At 50.9% G+C, this 21230-nt stretch overlaps 1 protein-coding gene across 3 annotated transcripts in view; it reads right to left on the bottom strand.

Moving 5' to 3' along the window:
• The window catches only part of slc37a1 (solute carrier family 37 member 1), an 80951-nt gene continuing 59721 nt past the window's right edge, over nt 1-21230 (bottom strand). For all 3 annotated transcript variants that reach the window (XM_075478861.1, XM_075478860.1, XM_075478859.1), the window contains 5 exons: nt 18376-18449; nt 18190-18268; nt 9470-9567; nt 7650-7714; nt 1-1646 (listed from right to left, as the gene is read on the bottom strand). In XM_075478861.1, the coding sequence (XP_075334976.1) occupies nt 1631-1646; nt 7650-7714; nt 9470-9567; nt 18190-18268; nt 18376-18449 (332 nt within the window). In that variant the 3' untranslated portion in view covers nt 1-1630. The remainder of the gene's footprint in view (nt 1647-7649; nt 7715-9469; nt 9568-18189; nt 18269-18375; nt 18450-21230) is intronic.

Below are 21230 nucleotides of genomic sequence, written 5' to 3'. Positions count from 1 at the left end.
TATCATGTTATTTTATTTATTTTGATGAGTTTTTATGCATTTCATTCAGAGACGCTGCAGTTTCCCATTAAAAATCCCTGAGTGGACACAAGTCTGCAACCCCCATTTTTCAGACCAGCCACACCAAATTTCCAAAATATTTCCATGACTAATGATTGATTTTTTTCCCCAGAATGCTTTTGGAATGAATCCACCCCAGAACACATAAATATGTGATGATATTCGTTTTAAACAAAAATCAAGTGCAATGTGAAAAAAACAATAAAGGCACAAAATGTTTCAAGTAGAGCTTCTACCACCATCACATCATCAGTGTCTACGCCTGGTCTGCTTAGGAAGACAGCTGTGACTCAATGCTCCCACCATGGCAGGAATCGTCACATAATTAACATGAACAGAGTCCTTATATTCTGCTAATAGAACATAAATTAACAAAATATAATAATAAATATTAAAAAAAAAAGTCAAGATCACATGATAACAAATCAGAAGATGTTTCAGCTGGATCTGACATCCAGCTTAGTCCCCCTAAGCACTCATATGTCAGAGCTGCACTGCAGAATACATCCAGGACGTCCCACTTGTCAGTCATGTGACCCGACCTACACTTTACATTCATAATACGTCAGATCCCAAAATCCCACAAAGAACACACATATCACTGTGTGCAACTTAAAAAAATAGAGCTTTTAACCTTCATTATAAAACAACGATAAGAAAATAAATCCCTCCCAACAGATTTCATCTGTTGAACCCACGACCCCATCATCATCTCTTTGGTTCAGTAAGGCAGAGGTGAGAGTCGTTCATGGAGCTGCTCACAGGTGTGCGGAATCAGGCAGGAAGAAACCGGCGCTCAGTTTAGAAACAAATGTTGGTTTGGTGTTTTAAAACCAAACCAACATCTTTGTGTCTGTGGTTCAGGTGAAAAGTTTCCAGCTGCTGATCCGGAATAACAAGAGATGATGTCAGCTGACTGTTAAAGGGAAACAGGTTTTTACAGCACTGGAATCAGACTCATGATATGTGGCAGAAGTTAATGAGCTGACCCATCTACGAAGTTCACATCTGCTCCTCCTTCAGGAATCCAGGCCAACTTCTGCCCAACAGACATACTTCCATAGCTCCTGAATGGAGCAAAAGTCCTAGAACAGCAGTGGATGTTTGATCTGGGACACACTGGTGTGCAGATCCTACTAAAGCTGCCCTTAGTTGTAAAGGTGGAAAAGTGTCAGTTCAAATAGAAACTTGATAGATTTAAGGTCAGACTTTGGGTTTTTAAGGATTTGTAGGAACAGAAGGTGTCTCTCCAATACACAGAAGTGCAAGTTGCTGTTTACATACTTCGCTGATATTAAGTCCAGATATACACAGTAAGGCTGATTTTCTATCCACAGGTTCAAACTCAGTTTAAGGAGGACGGTGTGCACGCCGTGCACAGCAGATGGATGATCCAGTCTGTTCAGGGTGGTGCAGCAGCTCAGAGCAGCCTGCTCAGTGCTGGGCTCAGACAAGTGGTTTCAGTGGATATGTGTCAGTGAGTGCTGTGCAGGGCAGCAGGGCAGCAGGGCAGCAGGGCAGCAGGGCAGCAGGGCAGCAGGGCAGCAGGGCAGCAGGGCAGTTAGAGAGCTCAGTGCTCCTTCAGCCTGTGGAGAAGAGACAAACATTAACACAGCACCGACAGGTTACATGTCAAGGAGTTTCACAGTCCAACTCCAACAGGAATATCCCACTTCTGACGGGGTTTGGGTACGTCAACATCAGAGTCAGCACAGGACTGGACCAGTTGTCCCAGTATCAATGCATGGGAGTGAGTATGTGAGAAAACCTTCCAGACATCCTGCTGGCCCTAACCTCCTCTGTGGGAGACCCTGGTCCATGTGAGTCCAGCTGAAGTCAGAGACGCTGTCTTTAAGCTACTTTAATGGTGATTCGGTCAGATGAGGCTATAAAATCAGGACCGAGTCTGACAGCTGACTCATAGTTTAATGCAGTGTTTCCCAACCCTGGTCCTCAAGGCACACTAACCTGCATGTTTTCCATGTTTCCCTGCTCCAGCACACCTGATTCAAATAATTGGGTCAGGTCTTAAAGCTCTCCAGAAGGCTGAGGACGACCCATTCATTTGAATCAGGTGTGCTGGAGCAGGGAAACATGGAAAACATGCAGGGCAGTGTGCCTTGAGGACCAGGGTTGGGAAACACTGATTTAATGGACTGATTTTCAGTCCCAGTTTCTGACTAAACAAACAGAAAAACATGTGAATGAGAGCAGCTTTATGGGGAATTCAGCTGGATTAATATTCACTTTACTGTTTTTACTGAAAGATGCAGAGAGATGGAACTTGAACATATGGGAGGGATTTGATCTTCATTCAATCTGTATTATGTGAGTTGTGTGTGTTTGAGAAGCTGGTTTTCTGTTGGACTAACATGCTGACAAGTTCAGTTTCTGTTGGAAAAACAGAATCATCTTGGTTGAGTGTGATGTAAATGTATTTAGAGAACTGGTTGAGTGTGTTGTAAATGTATTTAGAGAGCTGGTTGTGTGTGTTGTAAAGGTATTTAGAGAGCTGGTTGAGTGTGATGTAAAGGTATTTAGTGAGCTGGTTGAGTGTGTTGTAAAGGTATTTAGAGAGCTGGTTGAGTGTGATGTAAAGGTATTTAGAGAGCTGGTTGAGTGTTGTAAAGGTATTTAGAGAGCTGGTTGAGTGTGTTGTAAAGGTATTTAGAGAGCTGGTTGAGTGTGATGTAAAGGTATTTAGAGAGCTGGTTGAGTGTGTTGTAAAGGTATTTAGAGAGCTGGTTGAGTGTGATGTAAAGGTATTTAGAGAGCTGGTTGAGTGTGTTGTAAAGGTATTTAGAGAGCTGGTTGAGTGTGTTGTAAAGGTATTTAGAGAGCTGGTTGAGTGTGATGTAAAGGTATTTAGAGAGCTGGTTGAGTGTGTTGTAAAGGTATTTAGAGAGCTGGTTGAGTGTGTTGTAAAGGTATTTAGAGAGCTGGTTGAGTGTGTTGTAAAGGTATTTAGAGAGCTGGTTGAGTGTGATGTAAAGGTATTTAGAGAGCTGGTTGAGTGTGATGTAAAGGTATTTAGAGAGCTGGTTGAGTGTGATGTAAAGGTATTTAGAGAGCTGGTTGAGTGTGATGTAAAGGTATTTAGAGAGCTGGTTGAGTGTGATGTAAAGGTATTTAGTGAGCTGGTTGAGTGTGTTGTAAAGGTATTTAGAGAGCTGGTTGAGTGTGTTGTAAATGTATTTAGTGAGCTGGTTGAGTGTGTTGTAAAGGTATTTAGAGAGCTGGTTGAGTGTGTTGTAAATGTATTTAGTGAGCTGGTTGAGTGTGTTGTAAAGGTATTTAGAGAGCTGGTTGAGTGTGTTGGGTCACACATGCTGAGGTGCTGAGCTGAAGCCAGGCAGTAAAAGTTCCATCTAAAAGCCTCTCACACTGCACATCATATCAGCTTATTTTGGCATTAAGATTAAAAGCAGCATTGTTATGTGTGCTGTGAGCCAGATTGGCTCCATAAACATCTTTCAGTTGTAAAGGACAGACATCTTAAAAGTGCTGATTATTGAATGTACACGGTCCCAACAACATCCCCCAAAGCCAAAGCCAAAGCCAGAGGAGAGGCCGGGCAGGACTGCTGCTGAGTCCTTTACACTTCTACCACCCCACTGTGTGTGTGTGGAGTTACATGGCACTGAAAGGATCGGATTATTGGCTAAATCACAATCAGACTGAGTTATTAAGTTCATGTAGACACCTTGATCTGACTAAGAATTGGATCGGATCTGGTTAAGATCCCGAGATAACTGGGTTGAAAGTCACTCTAAACCTGTTTGTAGACGCTGAAGCACGTGGTGAATCAGACTTTGCGTTCTGTGCATGCTCCAGATGTTTTCCCGGGGTCATGACCCGGAAGTCAAAGGAGACGATATTCCTGTTGTTGTTGCCGTCAGAAAGAAAGAAACAACGCGATGGAGAATGCTCCGTTGGGCATCGCGTTTGTGCAACAAGCAGCTCATCACAGAGCAAATGTAGAGGGACGTAGCTTCATCTGGCTCTGCGTTCTCCATCTTTCTCCAATGCCTGAGTTTGTTGTTGTTGTTGGTGGTGAAGAGGTCAACAGGAAGTGGCTCCATCTTTCTAACCTCCTAAACCTGCAGCGCAGGATTTTAACTTCATCCATCTGCAGCATATCGTGTGTCCTCACCGTCCCCACGTCCCCGGTGGCTGCACATGGTTTAAACTGCATAGTGTGCATCCATCACATCCATCACCATGCTCACTGACTCCACTTCAAAGTCAAAGTGTCCCTAACTCAGTGAGAGTCTGCTGTGTTGTAGAACCCATTCTCTGTCCCAGCTTTCACACCGCAGAGTGGCTCAGATGTGAGTAGCACAGCGTTCAGTCAGCCGTCACAGATCACCATGTGTCAACACTTCACTGAGGAACTCCCACAATGATCAGATATCCAGCATGCTGACATTTTGGAGAACTTGGCAGAGAGCCAATGAGAGCACAGGAAACAGGATCAGAGACACATTAGCCTCGTTTCCACTCTACAGTCCGGTACGGGTCGGTACAGAACGGTTCGCTTATTGCAGTGTTTCCATTACCACCAAAGCGTACCGGTCCCATGGTACCCGTTACCATGGAACCCCATGGTTACCATGTCTGTAACCCTTCTGCTTGGGGTACCGAGCACACAGGACCGGTTCCAGGCTCTGCTCTCCGGTGTTGGTGAGGAGGCTGTGCAGCGGGAGCTCGATGACGCTGTGCCAAACCAAAAAGTTTTCCAGCTGATTGCCGCAGAAATGTCAGAGAGTGGTTTCACCCGGACCGCGAGCCAGTGTGGCATTAAGCTGAAGAAGCTGAAGAAGCTTCGGAGCGATTACCGGCGTAGTGACGCTCCGCCCACCCCTGAGGGTCTCTTTGTACAGTGGGAACGCAAGCTGACCCCAAAGAGACCCGTACTGTACCTTTCTGAACCGACCCGTACCGTTCTGAACCGACCCGTACGGACTGACAGTGGAAACGAGGCTATTGGGGGAACCCAAAAGAGATCCACCACAACATGACAAAGCATGAAGGAAGTCCAGTCTACTTGGGAAAGTGAGCAGCCACTTCCAGATGATACTGAAAACTCTGAATTTAAGAGGTTATTCCTGCTTAAGATTCAAGATTCAAGATTCAAGAGGGTTTATTGTAATTCCAGCCATATACACAGTACACAGTGCAATGAAATAACGTTTCTCGAGAGGTTTTCAGTGCAAACAAACAGTAACAACAAAGAACAGCGCAACAATAAAGAACAGCTGGGACAACAGAGGTGATCAGATCAGTCTGAGCGTTGAGGAGTCGTATGGCCTGGGGGAAGAAGCTGTTTTGTAGTCTGGTGGTGACAGACCGTATGCTGCGGTACCTTCTGCCAGATGGGAGGGGTGAGAAAAGTCTATGTGAGGGGTGGGTGGGGTCTTTAAGAATCCTGGTTGCCTTGCGGATGCAGCGTGTGGTGTAGATGTCTGAGACGGAGGGAGAGTGGCTCCAATGACCTTTTCAGCCGTCCTCACCACACGCTGAAGGTTTTTGCGGTCCAGTTGGGTGCAGTTACCGAACCAGGCGGTGATGCAGCTACCCAGGAGGCTCTCTATGGTCCCTCTGTAGAAGGTGGTGGGAATGGTGGGAGGGAGGTGGGCTCTCTTCAGCCTTCTCAGGAAGTGGAGACGCTGCTGAGCCTTCTTTAAGGTGGAGCCGGTGTTGAGGGACCAGGTGAAGTTTTCCGCCAGATGGACACCAAGGAATTTGGTGTTCTCCACAATCTCCACCGGGGAGTCTTCGATGTGCAGAGGCTCGTGGTCCCTCTGTGCTCTGCAGAAGTCAACAACCATCTCTTTAGTTTTGTCCACATTCAGAGACAGGTTGTTGGCTTTGCACCAGGTGATCAGCTTTTCCACCTCCTCCCTGTATGATGACTCGTCGTTCTTTTCGATGAGACCCACCATGGTCGTATCGTCAGCGAACTTGATTATGTGGTTCGAGTCATGTAGTGCTGTGCAGTCGTGGGTTAGGAGTGTGAACAGCAGTGGACTGAGCACTACATTTGCCAGTCAGTGCACTCAAAACAGTCCTGGAGGGTAGAGATGGCTCCTTCCGGCCAGGTCTTTACCTGCTTGTTGACTGGTCCGGAGCGTCTGACCAGCGGTCTGTATGCTGGGATCAGCTTGACGGAGATGTGGTCAGAATATCCCAGGTGGGGGCGGGGCTCGGCACGATATGCACCGAGTATGGTGGTGTAAACAAGATCCAGCGTGTTCGCGCCTCTCGTTGCAAAATCCACATGTTGGTAGAATTTTGGAAGCACTGTTTTTAGATTTGCCTGATTGAAGTCTCCTGCGACAAAAAGCAGTCCTTCTGGATGTTTGTTTTGGAGATCACTGATGGCCCCGTACAGTGCGGTTAGCGCTTCCTTAGCGTTAGCGCTGGGATGAATGTACACAGCTACAATGTGCAGGGAGGAGATCTCTCTCGGTAAGTAGAATGGTCTGCATCTCACGACCGCGTATTCCACCAGCGATGAACAGGACTTGGAGACTAGGACAGAGTTGTTGCACCAGTCCGTGTTGATGTAAACACACAGTCCCCCGCCTCGTGTCTTACCGCACAGCGGGTCTCTGTCGGCTCGATGCGAGGCTAGTCCGTCTAGCTGAATGGCCTTTCTGTGAAAACATACACACAGCAGTCCCTAGTGTCCCGTTGAGTAGTCCGTTGTAGTTTGATGTAGTCCAGTTTATTTTCAAGTGAGCGGACGTTAGAGAGCAGGATGGATGGGAGAGCCATTCAGCTAGCATTAGCCCTCAGCCTAGCACGGACACCGGCTCTCTTGCCCCTCTTCCGTCTTCTCTCACACCGCTTTCGGCGCCTCCTCACCCGGCCCTTGTCTTCAGGCGAGCTCGGGAATTTGCGAAGCAGGCTGGTAGACTGTAACACGTTCATTGTCTCCGTTGGTAACGCCGTTGGGCAGTGTTTAAGTCCCATAAGTAGACTCCGTTGGTAGACTTGTGATACTGCATCTGAGTGTTGCAGTTTAGCGGCCTCTTGAGTGCAGTTTGTAGATTTCAGACACATAACTTAACGATATAAATACAATAATACACTAAAATTACACTGTTTTACACGTTTTTTTCCTCTCGAGGGGTCGCTGCGAAAACAATCGCGCCACCGCTTTATGGTTAAGGGGGGGTTATGATGTCAGGGTGCACTCGGTTTGCACAGAAACACAACATCTGCACACCTTGTTTCAGCAAATGATAGAAAAACTGTTCAAATTGTGTTTTTTTTTTTTGAATGATGATAGTTAATTTAAAACACTGCTGAGCATTTCCACCAAAACCACAGGTTAGAAAAATCAATCAATCCTTCCACCTGCATGGTGGGCCGGATCTCTCAGAGGAGGTTTAACACCACATCATGAGCTGTGTGCTCATACTGACATATAGAAACCTGATATTATCTTCTTACTTTAGTTCATTAGAGTTGATGGAGGGTCCTGGATTCAAAATGCCAAAGAGATTCATGACATGAGCACAAGAGTGTAAATGAATGAGAGCAACAGCCAATCAGAGAGTGTAATCATGATGAAGACTTACTCAACAGCAGAGATGGGATGGGATTTGGATGAGGTCAACTCCTTCTTCACAAGCCGTACCAAAAGCTACACACAGAGTTAAAAACAAATAAAAGCATTTACAATACATTTCTGAACTACTAAAGTGTTTACTCAAAGATCACTCATTAATTTACTGACCAGATGAAACAGCAGCAAACATGAAAACTACTCCTGACATGTTTTTAGGACATTTGAGCAGCTGGAGTGAAGCTAAGAGAACAGTGAACTATAACAGTCCAGAAACTCTTCAGAGTAGACCCTAACCCTCTGCAGAGTAGACCCTAACCCTATGCTAAGTAGACCCTAACCCTCTGCTGAGTAGACCCTAACCCTCTGCAGAGTAGACCCTAACCCTCTGCAGGGTAGACCCTAACCCTCTGCTGAGTAGACCCTAACCCTAACCCTCTGCAGGGTAGACCCTAACCCTCTGCTGAGTAGACCCTAACCCTAACCCTCTGCAGGGTAGACCCTAACCCTATGCTGAGTAGACCCTAACCCTATGCTGAGTGGACCCTAACCCTATGCTGAGTAGACCCTAACCCTATGCTGAGTAGACCCTAACCCTAACCCTCTGCAGAGTAGACCCTAACCCTAACCCTCTGCAGAGTAGACCCTAACCCTCTGCTGAGTAGACCCTAACCCTCTGCAGAGTAGACCCTAACCCTAACCCTATGCTGAGTAGACCCTAACCCTCTGCTGAGAAAACCCTAACCCTCTGCAGAGTAGAACCTAACCCTAACCCTCTGCAGAGTAAACCCTAACCCTCTGCAGGGTAGACCCTAACCCTCTGCAGGGTAGACCCTAACCCTCTGCTGAGTAGACCCTAACCCTAACCCTCTGCAGGGTAGACCCTAACCCTATGCTGAGTAGACCCTAACCCTATGCTGAGTGGACCCTAACCCTATGCTGAGTAGACCCTAACCCTATGCTGAGTAGACCCTAACCCTCTGCTGAGTAGACCCTAACCCTAACCCTCTGCAGAGTAGACCCTAACCCTCTGCTGAGTAGACCCTAACCCTCTGCAGAGTAGACCCTAACCCTAACCATATGCTGAGTAGACCCTAACCCTCTGCTGAGAAAACCCTAACCCTCTGCAGAGTAGAACCTAACCCTAACCCTCTGCAGAGTAAACCCTAACCCTCTGCTGAGTAGACCCTAACCCTCTGCAGGGTAGACCCTAACCCTCTGCAGAGTGGACCCTAACCCTCTCCAGGGTAGACCCTAACCCTCTGCAGGGTAGACCCTAACCCTCTGCTGAGTAGACCCTAACCCTAACCCTCTGCAGGGTAGACCCTAACCCTATGCTGAGTAGACCCTAACCCTATGCTGAGTGGACCCTAACCCTCTGCAGGGTAAACCCTAACCCTATGCTGAGTAGACCCTAACCCTATGCTGAGTAGACCCTAACCCTCTGCAGGGTAGACCCTAACCCTCTGCTGAGTAGACCCTAACCCTATGCTGAGTGGACCCTAACCTTCTGCTGAGTAGACCCTAACCCTCTGCTGAGTAGACCCTAACCCTAACCCTCTGCAGAGTAGACCCTAACCCTATTCTGAGTAGACCCTAACCCTAACTCTCTGCTGAGTAGACCCTAACCCTATGCTGAGTAGACCCTAACCCTCTGCAGAGTAGACCCTAACCCTATGCTGAGTAGACCCTAACCCTCTGCAGAGTAGAACCTAACCCTAACCCTCTGCAGAGTAAACCCTAACCCTATGCTGAGTAGACCCTAACCCTCTGCAGAGTAGACCCTAACCCTCTCCCACAGACTCCTGTCACCGTGGCTGTTAAAGCACTCACCAGCAGAGCCAGGAAGTCAGCAGTCATCAGCATGTAGAAGACCTGGTCCCATCCACCTGCAGACAACAGGCCGGCCAGCAGGGGCCCCAGGGCTGCACCTATCAGTCAGTAAGTAAAGTTCGATGTGTATAGCACCTTTAAAGATAAAACTCAAAGTGCTTCACATTGAAATACAGGAAACATGAAAAATGTTTTTTTTTTTAAATGACAAAAGCTAATCAAAAGCAAGTATAAAAAGATTTTTTTTAAAGAGATCACAGAGTCCACGGAGCTCAGGCTCAGAGGAAGGAGTTCCACAGAGTGGGAGCCACTGTTGCAAAGGCTCTGTCACCTTTAGTGATCACATGACCTCAGGGACCTGCTGGGGACATATGACTGCTAAAGTTCTCTGGTGTGAGTTGGTGCTTGTCCATGCAGAGCTATAAATGTTAAACCAACATGGTGAAAGGTTCTCTGTAGGGTTAGCAGCAGAGTGAGAATGCTTTACTGTTAGAAGCCTGGCAGCAACGTTCTTCCATCCATCCATCCATCCATCCATCCATCCATCCATCCATCCATCCATCCATCCATCATCTTCCGCTTGTCCGGGGGTCGGGTCGCGGGGGCAGCAGCTTGAGCAGAGAAACCCAGACGTCCCTGCCCCCGGCCACTTCCTCCAGCTCTTCTGGGGGGACCCCGAGGCGTTCCCAGGCCAGCCGAGAAACATAGTCTCTCCAACGTGTCCTGGGTCTTCCCCGGGGTCTCCTCCCAGTGGGACGGGCCCGGAACACCAAACCGGGGAGGCGTCCAGGAGGCATCCTAACCAGATGCCCGAGCCACCTCATCTGACTCCTCTGGATGCGGAGGAGCAGCGGTTCTACTCTGAGCCCCTCCCGGATGACCGAGCTTCTCACCCTATCTCTAAGGGAGAGCCCAGACACCCTGCAGAGGAAACTCATTTTGGCCGCTTGTATTCGCGATCTCATTCTTTCGGTCACTACCCACAGCTCGTGACCATAGGTGAGGATAGCAACGTAGATTGACCGGTAAATTGAGAGCTTCGCCTTCTGGCTCAGCTCCTTCTTCACCACGACGGGCCGGTACAGAGCCCGCATCACTGCAGACGCCGCGCCGATCCGTCTGTCAATCTCCTGCTCCATTCGTCCCTCACGCGTGAACAAGACACCGAGATACTTGAACTCCTCCACTTGGGGAAGGATCTCATTCCCGACCCGGAGAGGGCATTCCACCCTTTTCCGGCTGAGGACCATGGTCTCAGATTTGGAGGTGCTGATTCTCATCCCAGCCGCTTCACACTCGGCTGCGAACCGCTCCAGTGAGAGCTGAAGGTCACGGCCCGACGACGCCAACAGAACCACATCATCCGCAAAGAGCAGAGACCCGATTCTGAGGTCGCAGCCCTGGCTGCGCCTAGAATTTCTGTCCATAAAAATTATGAACAGAATCGGTGACAAAGGGCAGCCCTGACGGAGTCCAGCCCTCACAGGAAACATGTCCGACTTACTGCCGGCAATGCGGACTAAACTCTGACACCGGTCATACAGAGACCGAACAGCCCATATCAAGGGGTCCGGCACTCCATACTCCCGGAGCACCCTCCACAAGAGTCCCCGAGGGACACGGTCGAACGCCATCTCCAAGTCCACAAAACACATGTAGACCGGTTGGTTGAACTCCCATGCAACCTCCAGGATCCTGCGGAGGGTATAGAGCTGGTCCACTGTTCCACGGCCAGGACGAAAACCACACTGCACCTCCTGAATCCGAGATTCGACTATCCGGCGGATTCTCCTCTCCAGTACCCCCGAATAGACCTTACCAGTGAGGCTGAGGAGTGTGATCCCCCTATAGTTGGAACACACCCTCCGGTCCCCCTTTTTAAAGAGGGGAACCACCACCCCAATCTGCCAGTCCAGAGGCACTGCCCCCGATGTCCACGCGATGCAGCAGAGGCGTGTCAACCAAGACAGCCCTACAACATCCAGAGCCTTGAGGAACTCAGGACGAACCTCATAAACCCCCGGGGCCTTGCCACCGAGGAGCTTTTTGACCACCTCGGCAACCTCAGCCCCAGAAATGGGAGGTCCCCACGTCCGAGCTCCCCAAGAGCAGGAAGTGAGTTCAGATTCCGTACAGCCTGAAGGACAAAAGAGTCCCTCAGTCTGCTTGTCCTCGCTGTGAGACTACGGAGTCTCCGTCCAGACGGCAGTAGGCTGAAGAGGCCGTATAGAGGGTGGGTCGGGTCACCCACCAGGCGGAGTGCTTTCCGCGTGAGGCGAAGGCAGAATAAATCCGGGAGGGAGGGGAGAGGGGTGCCAACGATCTTCTTGGCTGTCCTGACGATGCGCTGGAGGGTCCTGCGGCAGGAAGCTGTGCAGGCTCCATACCACACTGTAAAACAGCTGGTCAGGATGCTTTCAATGGCTCCCCTGTAAAACGTGCTCATTATGGGGGTGGGGGCTCCAGCTCTTCTTAGCTTGCGGAGAAAGTAGAGCCGTTGGTTAGCCTTCCTGGCCAGAGATGCTGTGTTGATGGTCCAGGATAGATCCTCAGTGACGTGCACACCCAGGAACTTGGTGCTGCTTACCCTCTTCACAGCAACTCCATTGATGGATAGAGGAGCATGCTGAGTGTGGGTTCTCCTGAAGTCCACCACAATCTCCTTGGTCTTCTCTGCATTCAGAGAAAGATTATTGTTTATGCACCAAGAGGCCAGGCGGCTCACCTCCCTTCTGTAGAGAGACTCATCGTTACTGCTGATGAGACCCACCACAGTCGTGTCATCTGCAAACTTGATAAAGAGGTTGGAGGTGTGTGAAGGAGGGCAGTCATGGGTCAGTAGAGTAAACAGGAGGGGGCTCAGCACACAACCTTGGGGGGCCCCCGTGTTCAGCGTGATGGTGCTGGACGAGTTGCTGCCAACATGTACTGCCTGTGGTCTTCCAGTCAGGAAGTCTAGCAGCCAGTTGCAAAGTGATGTTTCCAACCCTAGTCTATCCAGTTTGTGAATGAGCTGTTGGGGGATGATGGTGTTGAAAGCTGAGCTAAAGTCAATGAACAGCATTCTAACGTAGGTGTCTTTCTTGTCCAGATGTGTAAGGGCTGAGTGGAGAGCAGTGGAGATCGCATCCTCGGTTGAGCGATTAGACCGATATGCAAACTGGTAGGGGTCCAGGGAGGTGGGGAGGGAAGACCTGATGTGTTGCAGGACCAGCCGTTCGAAGCACTTCATGAGGATGGAAGTGAGTGCAACTGGACGATAGTCATTGAAAAAGGAGGGTGATGACTTCTTTGGGACTCGGATTATGTTGGTGGTTTTAAAGCATGTGGGAACAACAGCCTGACTCAGTGAGGTGTTGTAGATGTCAGAGTATAGCTCAGCAAGTTCCTCTGCACAGTCCTTCAGCACTCTACCAGGTATGTTATCCGGGCCAGGAGCTTTCTTAGCATTGATCTTTCTGAATGCTCTCTTCACACTGTCCGGGGACAGCGTTATCACCTGCTCACTAGTAGTGGTGTGGTATCTCTGTGCAGGAGTGCTGTTGAGCACCTCAAACTGCGCATAGAATTTATTCAGGTCGTCCAGCAGAGAATTGGTTTTGTAACAGGACTGTAGACGGGGCTTGTAGTCCGTGATGGACTGAATTCCCTGCCACAGACTCCGAGTGCCTCTGCTGTCGCTGAAACGTTGGGCAATCTTTCTGGAGTACTGCCTCTTTGCCTTCCTGATGCCACGGGACAGGTTGGCCCTGGCTATTTTCAGGCCTTCCTGGTCACCTGCTGTGAAGGCAGCATTCCTAGCTTTCAGGAGCTTGTGGACCTCACCAGACCATTGCAATACGTTTGGGCCTGCCAGGTCTGACCGGCCAGGTCTGACCGGCTTCCTCCCCCACCAGCGGAGCCAACTCACCACCAGGTGGTGATCAGTTGACAGCTCCGCCCCTCTCTTCACCCGAGTGTCCAGGACATACGGCCGCAAGTCCGACGATACGACCACAAAGTCGATCATCGAGCTGCGGCCCAGGGTGTCCTGGTGCCAAGTGCACATATGGACACCCTTATGCCTGAACATGGTGTTCGTTATGGACAGTCCGTGACGAGCACAGAAGTCCAATAACAAAACACCACTCTGATTCAGATCGGGGGGGCCGTTCCTCCCAATCACGCCCCTCCAGGTCTCACTGTCATTGCCCACGTGAGCATTGAAGTCCCCCAGCAGGACGAGGGAGTCTCCCGGAGGAGCACTCTCCAGTGCCTCCTCCAGGGACTCCAAAAAGTGTGGGTACTCTGAATTGCTGTTCGGTGCATAAGCACAAACAACAGTCAGGACCCGTCCCCCCACCCGAAGGTGGAGGGAAGCTACTTGTCCACCGGAGTAAACCCCAATGTACAGGCACACAGCCGGGGGGCAATAAGTATGTCCACACCTGCTCTACGCCTCTCACCACGGGCAACTCCAGAGTGGAAGAGAGTCCAACCCCTCTCGAGGAGGCTGGTTCCGGAGCCCAAGCCATGCGTCGAGGTGAGTACGACTATATTTAGCCGGAACCGCTCAGCCTCGCGCACCAGCTCAGGCTCCTTCCCCAGCAGAGAGGTGACGTTCCACGTCCCAAGAGCCAGCTTCAGTAGCCGAGGATCAGACCGCCAAGGTTTCCGCCTTCGGCTGCCACCCAGACGTGATGAAATAAAAGCATATCTGAGCATCTACATCTCAGAGCGTGACACAGCTCTTAGCTTGGTAATATTTTTGAAATGATAAAAACAGGAGCGAACCAGTGATTTAACATGAGCATCCAAAGTCAACGCTGAGTCAAGAGTTACTGCAAGTTCCCAAACTGAGGCTTTAATAGATGAGTCTCTTTGGTAAAAACCTATCAGGGCTTCAGTTTTCTCTTCAGAAAGGTGAAGAAAATGGACAGAATGAGCGATGCTTAGACAAGCCTGATTTTTCTCAGAAATGAGTTAAGGGACATAAGAGCTGAGGGTTTGATCCCTGAGTCTCGTATATATGCCACACACATATCTGGTGATAAATTCTTTTCTCCAATTGTCTGACAGTTAGTGAATAAAGGTGCAGTGTCTGGCATCTTTGTAGGCTTATTCAGATCTGTACCATGTGATCCTCCACCAGGTGAATCATCCAACAAAAATGTGCTTAAAATGGTTTTCTGTCCGTCTGAATGAGAAGAAGGAAATGTGTTTGCCTTCTTGAAACACAGTTAGCTGTGGAGCTGCACCTTACAAGCACATCCCAAATGCAACTCCAAAAAGGTTGGATATATCTGCAGTTGGACTTTGCTTTTCCATATGGTTTCAGTCTGATTTTGGTACCTGATTAATCATCAGAAAGCACAGCATCTTCCTCACATAGAAAACTGACAGCAGGCTCAGCACAGCAGACTCAGCACAGCAGGCTCAGCACAGCAGGCAGAATCAGCACAACAGGCAGGCTCAGTACAGCAGGCTCAGCACAACAGGCAGGCTCAGCACAGCAGGCAGGCTCAGCACAGCAGGCTCAGCACAGGAGGCTCATCACAGCAGGCTCAGTACAGCAGGCTCAGCACAGCAGGCTCAGCACAGCAGGCTCAGCACAACAGACAGGCTCAGTACAGCAGGCTCAGCACAGCAGGCTCAGCACAACAGGCTCAGCACAGCAGGCAGGCTCAGCACAGCAGGCAGGCTCAGCACAGCAGGCTCAGCACAGCAGGCAGGCTCAGCACAGCACGCTCAGCACAGCAGGCAGGCTCAGCACAGCAGGCTCAGCACAGTAGGTTCAGCACAGCAGGCTCAGCACAGCAGGCTCGGTACAGCAGGCTCGGTACAGCAGGCTCAGCACAGCAGGCTCAGCACAGCAGGCTCAGCACAGCAGGCTCAGCACAGCAGGCTCAGCACAGCAGGCTCAGCACAGCAGGCTCAGAACAGCAGACTCAGCACAGCAGGCTCAGCACAGCAGACTCAGCACAGCAGGCTCAGCACAGCAGGCTCAGCACAACAGACAGGCTCAGTACAGCAGGCTCAGCACAGCAGGCTCAGCACAACAGGCTCAGCACAACAGGCAGGCTCAGCACAGCAGGCTCAGCACAGTAGGTTCAGCACAGCAGGCTCAGCACAGCAGGCTCAGCACAGCAGACTCAGCACAGCAGGCTCAGCACAGCAGGCTCAGCACAACAGACAGGCTCAGTACAGCAGGCTCAGCACAGCAGACTCAGCACAGCAGACAGGCTCAGCACAGCAGACTCAGCACAGTAGGCTCAGCACAGCAGACTCAGCACAGGAGGCTCAGCACAGCAGACTCAGCACAGCAGGCTCAGCACAGCAGGCTCAGTACAGCAGGCTCAGCACAGCAGGCTCAGCACAGCAGGCTCAGCACAGCAGGCTCAGCACAACAGGTTCAGCACAGCAGGCTCAGCACAGCAGGCAGGCTCAGCACAGCAGGCTCAGCACAGTAGGTTCAGCACAGCAGGCTCAGCACAGCAGGCTCAGCACAGTAGGCTCAGCACAGCAGGCTCAGTACAGCAGGCTCAGAACAGCAGACTCAGCACAGCAGGCTCAGCACAGCAGACTCAGCACAGCAGGCTCAGTACAGCAGGCTCAGCACAGCAGACTCAGCACAGCAGGCTCGGCACAGCAGGCTCAGCACAGCAGGCTCAGCACAGCAGGCTCAGCACAGCAGGCTCAGCACAACAGGCAGGCTCAGCACAGCAGACTCAGCACAGCAGGCTCAGTACAGCAGGCTCGGTACAGCAGGCTCAGCACAGCAGGCTCAGGACAGCAGGCTCAGTACAGCAGGCTCGGTACAGCAGGCTCAGCACAGCAGGCTCAGTACAGCAGGCTCAGCACAGCAGGCTCAGCACAACAGGCTCAGCACAGCAGGCAGGCTCAGCACAGCAGGCAGGCTCAGCACAGCTGGCTCAGCACAGCAGGCTCAGCACAGCAGGCTCAGCACAACAGGCAGGCTCAGTACAGCAGACTCAGCACAGCAGACTCAGCACAGCAGGCTCAGCACAACAGACTCAGCACAGCAGGCTCAGCACAGCAGGCTCAGCACAACAGGCAGGATCAGTACAGCAGGCTCAGCACAGCAGGCTCAGCACAACAGGCTCAGCACAACAGGCTCAGCACAGCAGGCAGGCTCAGCACAGCAGGCAGGCTCAGCACAGCAGGCAGGCTCAGCACAGCAGGCAGGCTCAGCACAGCAGGCTCAGCACAGCAGGCTCAGCACAACAGGCAGGCTCAGTACAGCAGGCTCAGCACAGCAGACTCAGCACAGCAGGCTCAGTACAGCAGGCTCATCACAGCAGGCTCAGCACAGCAGGCTCATCACAGCAGGCTCAGCACAGCAGACTCAGCACAGCAGACTCAGCACAGCAGACTCAGCACAGCAGACTCAGCACAGCAGACTCAGCACAGTAGGCTCAGCACAGCAGGCTCAGCACAACAGGCAGGCTCAGCACAACAGGCAGGCTCAGCACAGCAGGCTCAGCACAGCAGGCTCAGCACAGCAGGCTCAGCACAACAGGCAGGCTCAGCACAACAGGCAGGCTCAGCACAGCAGGCTCAGCACAGCAGGCTCAGCACAGCAGGCTCAGTACAGCAGGCTCAGCACAGCAGACTCAGCACAGCAGGCTCAGTACAGCAGACTCAGCACAGCAGACTCAGCACAGCAGACTCAGCACAGCAGGCTCAGCACAGCAGGCTCAGTACAGCAGGCTCAGTACAGCAGACTCAGCACAGCAGACTCAGCACAGTAGGCTCAGCACAGTAGGCTCAGCACAGCAGGCTCAGCACAGCAGACTCAGCACAGCAGACTCAGCACAGCAGACTCAGCACAGCAGACTCAGCACAGCAGACTCAGCACAGCAGACTCAGCACAGCAGACTCAGCACAGCAGACTCAGCACAGCAGACTCAGCACAGTAGGCTCAGCACAGCAGGCTCAGCACAACAGGCAGGCTCAGCACAACAGGCAGGCTCAGCACAGCAGGCTCAGCACAGCAGGCTCAGCACAGCAGGCTCAGCACAGCAGGCTTAGCACAGCAGGCTCAGCACAGCAGGCTCAGTACAGCAGGCTCAGCACAGCAGACTCAGCACAGCAGGCTCAGTACAGCAGACTCAGCACAGCAGACTCAGCACAGCAGACTCAGCACAGCAGGCTCAGCACAGCAGGCTCAGCACAGCAGGCTCAGTACAGCAGACTCAGCACAGCAGACTCAGCACAGCAGGCTCAGCACAGTAGGCTCAGCACAGCAGGCTCAGCACAGCAGGCTCAGCACAGCAGACTCAGCACAGCAGGCTCAGCACAGCAGGCTCAGCACAGCAGGCTCAGCACAGCAGGCTCAGAACAGCAGGCTCAGCTTTGTGGTACACCCTCAGGTGAAATGCAGAAGGACTGAAGATCTTCTCCCAGAGAAAAACCCTTTTAAAGAGGAGGTGATCCGAACATTTAGGAAACTGGACTGTGCTGCTGGTGTGAGGCACCAGTTCACATGTGAGCAGCAGCAGCTCCGCTCTCATTGTAAAGCTGAACTGAGCGGATGCCCAGAAGGAGTTTGGGTGGAAGCAGCCATGCTGAATGCAGCACAGCACCACGTCAGCTTCATGTTCTCCGTCCACAGAGCTGAGGTCAGGTCAGCGGTGGGAAACGGAGCAGATAAAAGCACAGAGGGAGCGGCAGCTGTGGTCAGAACAGTCCCACCCAAACAGAACTTCAGTGGTGCTGACCTACAGATCCTGTTCCATCGATGATGGCAGTGACGGTGGACAGTGCTCTGGCATTCCCCCTCAGGCTTTTGTGGGTTCCCTAAAGCCACAGAAACAGGACAGGAGGGAGCAGAGAGAGAGAGCTGGTTCAGATTACAGATTTACAGATTCAGTAATAAAATGCTTCACAGATCCAGCTCAGCTTACCAGATCAGCTGACACTGCAGTGGTGATCAGAGCATACGGTCCGTTCACCAGGCCTCCACAAACCAGCAGCATCCCTGAGGAACAGACATGCAACAGTGTGCCAGCTGTTTTTTATTCTTTAATTTTCCTAATTAAGTGTTAGGGTGAATTTAAAACCCTAACACTTAATTAACCCCAGAAGGGAAACCTATTGTTCAACTCATTGTATGAAGCATTTTTAACCTTCTCCAGACCCTCCAAAGCCCCCCACAGTGCATTTCTCACTTACAATCTGACCTGATGAGCACATCTTCACTGATTTGCCAAAGGACACTAACGGTGCGTTCACACCGGAATCGTTCGCGCGACGTGATTACATACAAAGTCAATGCAAAGACGTGAATAGACGTGGATTCGAGCCGGAGGCGCGATGAGGCGAATGCCGCCACGCGAGTGAAAAGATGCAAATTCGCAAGAGTTCAGAAAATCCAATTTTGGCGAAATATTCGCATCAGACAGCCTATCAGCGTTGAGATTCTGGACGACAGTGACGTGGAGACAGATGGACAGGCGCTCCGCAGCTGAAATGGAGCGCCTGTAGTTGGTGTCCTGCCGAGAGATCGCGGCACCGATCCTCCCGAGCAGGTCATCAAACTGGGTCCTGGTGAGCCTGAAATACCGCTGGAAGCGCCGTCATCCAGACGCAACTCCTGGAGAAGGCGGTGAAATTCTCCGAGCTGAGTGCGCCTCCGATGTCACTGACCCAGACACGACGGAGTGTGCGTTTCCGACGAATCTCGGACTGCCACAACAGGTACAAGGACGCGATGGTACTTATATCAGCCATGGTTGATGACAGAATAAAATGGATAGCCCCTTGAGCTATTCGCTCGTTTTTTACTCGCGCGAATAGCGCAAGTAAATTCAATTACACCCGCGGCAACACTCGCGCGAGTATTCGCAGCGCATCCGGTGTGAACGCACCGTAAGAGCTGTGGAAGGTACCAACTGTGGGACCTTTTATAGAAAAGTGTTTGCGTTTCCAAATCCTGACCAATCAGCTGGATTTACCAGCTGGACTGCAGTCAGGCTGTGGAAACTTCTGAAGGATGATCAGTGGAAACAGGACGAGCTCACTTTGAGGCTCATGACAAACGCTGTTAATACTTCTGTAAATGCTTTATTTATTTATTTTTAATAAATTTGCAAAAGTTTCAAACAAATTTGTTTCACTTTGCCATTAAGGGTATTGTGTGTAGAGGTAAAAGATGAATTTAATCTATTTAGGGAAAAGGCTGTAACAGGATATTGTGGAAAAAGTGGAGCTCTGTGAATGAGATGAGTTACATTTAAATCCATCATGTTCCTGTTAGTGTCCTGTGGACTCTGTGCACAGCAAAGTGCTCCTCTGTGTCCCAGCTGGAACTCAGCTCTACTTGAGTAAAGGGAATCTATATCAGACATATATGTGCTGCTCAGTTTTGGGGGTTCTGTAACTTGACAACAAATTTTATCCCTCGGTACCACAGGACAACTTTATCCATACCTGCCCTGAACAAATGGGAAGTTTAGAACACATGTTATGAATTTGATTAAATAACATGGACTTAAAAAGCTAAGCTTCAGAGTAAATGAAGCGTGTATTAACTCTGGGACTCCAGTGTTAGCCTCTAACAGTGTTAGCCTCTAACAGTGGTAGCCTCTAACAGGGGTAGCCTCTAACAGTGGTAGCCTCTAACAGGGGTAGCCTCTAACAGGGGTAGCCTCTAACAGTGGTAGCCTCTAACAGGGGTAGCCTCTAACAGTGGTAGCCTCTAACAGAGGTAGCTTCTAACAGGGGTAGCCTCTAACAGTGGTAGCCTCTAACAGGGGTAGCCTCTAACAGTGGTAGCCTCTAACAGGGGTAGCCTCTAACAGGGGTAGCCTCTAACAGTGGTAGCCTCTAACAGAGGTAGCCTCTAACAGGGGTAGCCTCTAACAGTGGTAGCCTCTAACAGTGGTAGCCTCTAACAGTGGTAGCCTCTCACAGGGGTAGCCTCTAACAGGGGTAGCCTCTAACAGTGGTAGCCTCTATCAGGGGTAGCCTCTAACAGGGGTAGCCTCTAACAGGGGTAGCCTCTAACAGGGGTAGCCTCTAACAGTGGTAGCCTCTAACAGTGGTAGCTTCTAACAGGGGTAGCCTCTAACAGTGGTAGCCTCTATCAGGGGTAGCCTCTAACAGGGGTAGCCTCTAACAGGGGTAGCCTCTAACAGGGGTAGCCTCTAACAGTGGTAGCTTCTAACAGTGGTAGCCTCTAACAGTGGTAGCTTCTAACAGTGGTAGCCTCTAACAGTGGTAGCCTCTAACAGTGGTAGCCTCTAACAGTGGTAGCCTCTATCAGGGGTAGCCTCTAACAGGGGTAGCCTCTAACAGTGGTAGCCTCTAACAGGGGTAGCCTCTAACAGGGGTAGCCTCTAACAGGGGTAACCTCTAACAGGGGTAGCCTCTAACAGGGGTAGCCTCTAACAGTGGTAGCCTCTAACAGTGGTAGCCTCTAACAGGGGTAGCCTCTATCAGGGGTAGCCTCTAACAGTGGTAGCCTCTAACAGTGGTAGCCTCCAACAGGGGTAGCCTCTATCAGGGGTAGCCTCTAACAGTGGTAGCCTCTATCAGGGGTAGCCTCTAACAGGGGTAGCCTCTAACAGGGGTAGCCTCTAACAGTGGTAGCCTCTAACAGTGGTAGCCTCTAACAGGGGTAGCCTCTATCAGGGGTAGCCTCTAATAGGGGTAGCCTCCAACAGTGGTAGCCTCTAACAGTGGTAGCCTCTAACAGGGGTAGCCTCTAACAGGGGTAGCCTCTAACAGTGGTAGCCTCTAACAGGGGTAGCCTCTAACA

Source organism: Odontesthes bonariensis, chromosome 12 (assembly GCF_027942865.1).
Source record: "Odontesthes bonariensis isolate fOdoBon6 chromosome 12, fOdoBon6.hap1, whole genome shotgun sequence".
Lineage (NCBI taxonomy): Eukaryota > Metazoa > Chordata > Actinopteri > Atheriniformes > Atherinopsidae > Odontesthes > Odontesthes bonariensis.
The sequence above is the reverse complement of the archived record's forward strand: the minus strand, read 5'-3'. Positions and strand labels throughout refer to the sequence as shown.